General features: G+C 50.1%; 1 protein-coding gene across 1 annotated transcript; it reads right to left on the reverse strand.

The window, feature by feature from the left end:
• Window positions 1-2,059: 2,059 nt before the first annotated feature.
• LOC119459380 (uncharacterized) lies at window positions 2,060-4,005 on the reverse strand. Its single transcript, XM_037721203.2, has one exon. It carries the CDS (start codon window positions 4,003-4,005, stop codon window positions 2,296-2,298), a length of 1,710 nt encoding a protein of 569 aa, XP_037577131.1. The 3' UTR covers window positions 2,060-2,295.
• Window positions 4,006-4,265: the final 260 nt, after the last annotated feature.

The following is a 4,265-nucleotide window of genomic DNA, read 5'->3' on the forward strand; positions in this document are numbered from 1 at the left end:
CAGTGCGGAAAGCGACGCAGGAAAAGGTCAGCCGTACGGGTGTCGAAATCGCATCGCTGCACAGAACATACTTTCTTTGGAAGCCGACGAACGCTTTTGGCGTAGGGTGCTCGTCCTTTCGTCGGACGTCAAGCCCGTCGGCCAGCGCTGTCGCACGAAAACAACTAAATTAAACAATTACCTGGTGGTCGCAACTTACTGCTTTTGACTGAATAGGTTAAGAAACAATGAGACTACCCGCGTCACCAAATTCAGACAAACGTCGGCAAGCAAAACAACACAACATGTGTGGGGGGCGTATTGTAACAGGTTAACTTTACGAGTGCACCTTTCTGCACAGTTCAAGGGCTGCATTGCATTGTAAGTCATAGCGGCTTCAACGCCCGCCGCTATCAGTGGGCGCTCTTACGGTGGGCGCTGAAAGAATGTATTTATTGATAATGATCACGTAAAACAGAATTGTCTCTTCCTTTCTCGCCATCCGTATATAAAATTTATTAGGAACTTTATTTACGTTGAATGAATCTAACTGTGTCTCTCTTTATTCATAAAACGCTTTTTTCTTTCCCAATGTTTGTTCCCTCCAAACATAGTGGCGCTTCAATCTCTGCTCCCATAACCACCCTTGCTGATGTCGGTGACAATTCGTTCTGAACAGCTTTTCGCCCGAAGCTTCGCGACCTATGTGAATCGACCTTGGTTGTATCGCTAACCTTCAAAGAGAGGGCTTCAGCCTCGGTACGTCGGCAAGAGTCAGTACCGCTCGTAGCGCCGCTTCCTGTCATAGTAGGTTTCGCGCACAGTATCTACACCCATCTACCCCAACCGGCAGGGAAATTACGCCCACTCTTTCGCCAATGTGTCAAGAGTAAGTGAATGGGCGCACACTTGAATATATGTGCACTTTAGACGCACAATAAATGACGGACTACACCGATGGCACACGAATGGTCGAAGCTGAATATTTCGTGACGGTCCACGAGAGTCAGCGAGTTACTAGCGACAATACATCTTTGCTACAAGGTATTACAGTGTACAGAACAGCTACGTTTCAAGTCTTATGCGCAGCAAGAACAAATCCAATGAAACTGAGCACAACCGTGAGCGATTAGGCAGAAAATAATCAGATAGTGACCGCACCGAGGAACTTTACTGAGTCAGAAATAAGCCAAGCCGCTGCTTCAAAATATTTGCCAAATAAAGAACGAAGCGCAAAACACACTAATCCCGATTAATTTCATGAGCGGAAAGATTGGAATTCATATTTAGCCCCGCTTTTAGAGCAAGCACCGTATACGCTGCTCGCGCCGTTTGGCCGTAGCTTAATCAGCTCCGAACGCGCTTTGCATGTTCTCTGAAGCTGTGGGCAAAGCTTCGTGTCGTCCACCCAGTCACCGCCTACGATATCTCCCGAAACAGAAGTTTGCTAAGCCGCACAGGGCGTCATGCACATCCATTGTAAACACGGAGGCAACGGAGGTAGTTGAGGCAAGCAATGGACGCGTCACCACGTGACCAAACATGGCAGCGCCCACGGGATGGCTGCGAAGGGTCAATATACTAGAACGCCCCTTCACCAGCACATTCGATATATCGAACGCGGCGCCACGCCTACGACCTCAAAGTGCACTTCTTTGTGCACTTTGAGGCCTTCTGGCACCTGGAGGTGGAGAAAAGAATGTGCAGTCAGTCGAGCTGTTGGGCTAGCCCGCGTGCTACCTCGAACGTCAACATTCCTTCTTTCCAATTTTCGCGGCGTCGTCGCTTGGGTTGAGTTCCTATTCGTCAGTTCATTTTCCTCAAGCGATGGCCTGCTGCAAACGTAAAGTAAAAAAAATCAGTTTGGACTTTGCAATGAAGTTGAAAGTGATACAGCAATTTTTTGCAGGTAAATAAAATGTGCTTGCGTGATGAGGCGCTGCAGTTTCTTTTTTGTGTGAGTGTGTGTGTCTGTGTGTTGTTATTTTTTTATTCGAAGCATTTGACAACGAGTCCGTTTGGAAGGCGCGCGTATTTTATTGCACAACATGAACGGATGCGTAAAATATATTTTTTTTTCAAGTTAGCTAACAAGTAAATAAAACTCCTTGCATATATAGTTATGACATTCTCCTACACGCGTCCTGCGATAAGGCACGATAAAAACCTCGGCTTGACGTAATTTAGGGACGGTCCACTTTACAGATGGACATTCGGGCCACATTGACCGTGATTTTGGTCGCCCCTTTCACGCTCGGTCGGTGCTCTTCGGCTTTGAAGAGGATTTCCTGGCCTCACGCTTCAGGTCGAGCGGCGTTAACGCGGCAACGAGCTCGAGGCCTCCCCCTCTTGATCATGTGTTGCGCTGTCCGATTTGTTCATTGCTTCGATTGTTGAACCAGCCTCTACCGACGGCGAAAAGACTTCTGTTGTGGTCTTCTGATTGTTGCGGTGAATCTGTTTGTTATTCTTGGCAGCTTCTTTCGCGGGCTGACACATCAATGGCAGCGACGTCGGCGCAGTGGCGGTTTGTGTTGAAGCCTCGGATGTCGCGGAGATAACTGTTCGCGGGACGTTCGTGGCCAACACTGCTCTGCCGCTTTCTATGATGGACTGCAGACGGCCTTTCACTGGCGCCTCACAATACTGACGAACGTCGCGAGGCAGACCTTCCGTGCAAGAGCGAAAAAGCTCGGGTGTCAGGCGGCAAACGTACTTGATTAACTTGGCTGCAAACTCGACCGCTTGCTTTTCGATCTGCTGCTCACTACGCAGCTTGGTGGGCAATGTCTCTGGTGCGTCCTTCGTGTGTAGAGAAACGCGGTTAACAGAGGACAGGTCGAAAATGCTAGGGTGCAGGTGAAACAGTCCGATCACTTCTAGTCTTGGGTAAACGGTGACCAGGTAACCTTTGCACTTTGGTGGTGCAGCACTAGCAGCACATATGATGTAATTAAAGCATATTGCCCTCGAAGGTGACGTCGCACCTATGTCTTTGAGGATGTGAATAAAATGGGCCACCGCCAACAGTTCGGCGTCTGAGTTCCAGCGTCTACCTGACGGGCACTTAATGCGAAGCCGCAGCTTGTTACCCGTCTCATTAATGTGAAATAAGGCGGGGTGGCCCCAGACTAGCTTCCTCACTGTTCTTTCCGCAGTTCTGGCGCCAAAAAGGTATTGTGTCACCGGTGACGACGTGTACTTGGCTCTGAATACGAGCTCTTTCAGAGAGACGACGGACGTGCCCTGGATCTGGAGATGCTGTCTTAGAAACAAAGCTGCAGCGTAGTGCGGGTCACGGTTCCTAAGGTAAACCGACCCGTTTTCGGCTCTCGTCATCCCGAAGTTTGCAGGGTTAAGCAGAAAGAACACGTCCAGATTGTCGCGATAGTTTTCAAACAGCAGCCTTCTGTCGTTGCTCCTCATGAAATCGAGGTACGATCTGAGCGTGTGTCCGGGGCACGGCTTCTCCATGGTCGCTCCAATCTTGTGCAGGAGATCAACGAAAAAATATACGAGGTCCCCTTCCCTTCTGTACGACGCCATGATCCTCTCACGGCAGCCTACAGTCAACCTTACCAGATGCGTGCCGTTGCTGTCGAGTGTGAAGTCTGACGGATGCGCCTTGCAAAAGAGCCGTAAACTGCCTCCGTATATGGTGTTCAGATGGGCAGCCATGTAGTTTGGGAGAGCCGACTGGCATCTATCAGAGGCCTCGGCGCCAACATCGCAGTGTCCTCCCAATATCTGTAGCGTTAAGTACTTGACCAGACACCTTTCGATGGCAGCGTGCGGCGAATTCTTGGCCACACGTACGCTATCCAATTTGCTGTCATATTCAAAGAAGCTAGGCCTTTCGCGCACGAAGCGGCGGAACCTGCCTTCGGCGTCGGGCTCCAGGTACGAGGCGTTTACCAGTGGGCAGCACCAAGTCATCAGGTTGCGCACCGGCCAACCGTGCTCGCAGTCGACTATCATAAGCATCTTCCACAGCCCCGACAGCAGGTTGAGCTCCTCCGCCGACATGGTCTGGATGACTAGCTGCGATTCTGCGAAAAAATAAAATAAAACTGCAATTATACGATGCTGAGCGACACACAACTGACACTATACGTCTCGCCAGGCCGACGGAATCAACGAAGGATTCTCGCAGGTTAGCGAGCAGCTACGCTCTAATCACCACGTTAGCGCCGCGGCTTCACGAATGTGGAGCTGGACGTAATTGCTACACGGGTCGCGTCCTGCAATCAGTGTCTACAACAATCAGTGTTTTCATCATCGCGATG

Source organism: Dermacentor silvarum, chromosome 1 (assembly GCF_013339745.2).
Source record: "Dermacentor silvarum isolate Dsil-2018 chromosome 1, BIME_Dsil_1.4, whole genome shotgun sequence".
NCBI classification, from domain to species: domain Eukaryota; kingdom Metazoa; phylum Arthropoda; class Arachnida; order Ixodida; family Ixodidae; genus Dermacentor; species Dermacentor silvarum.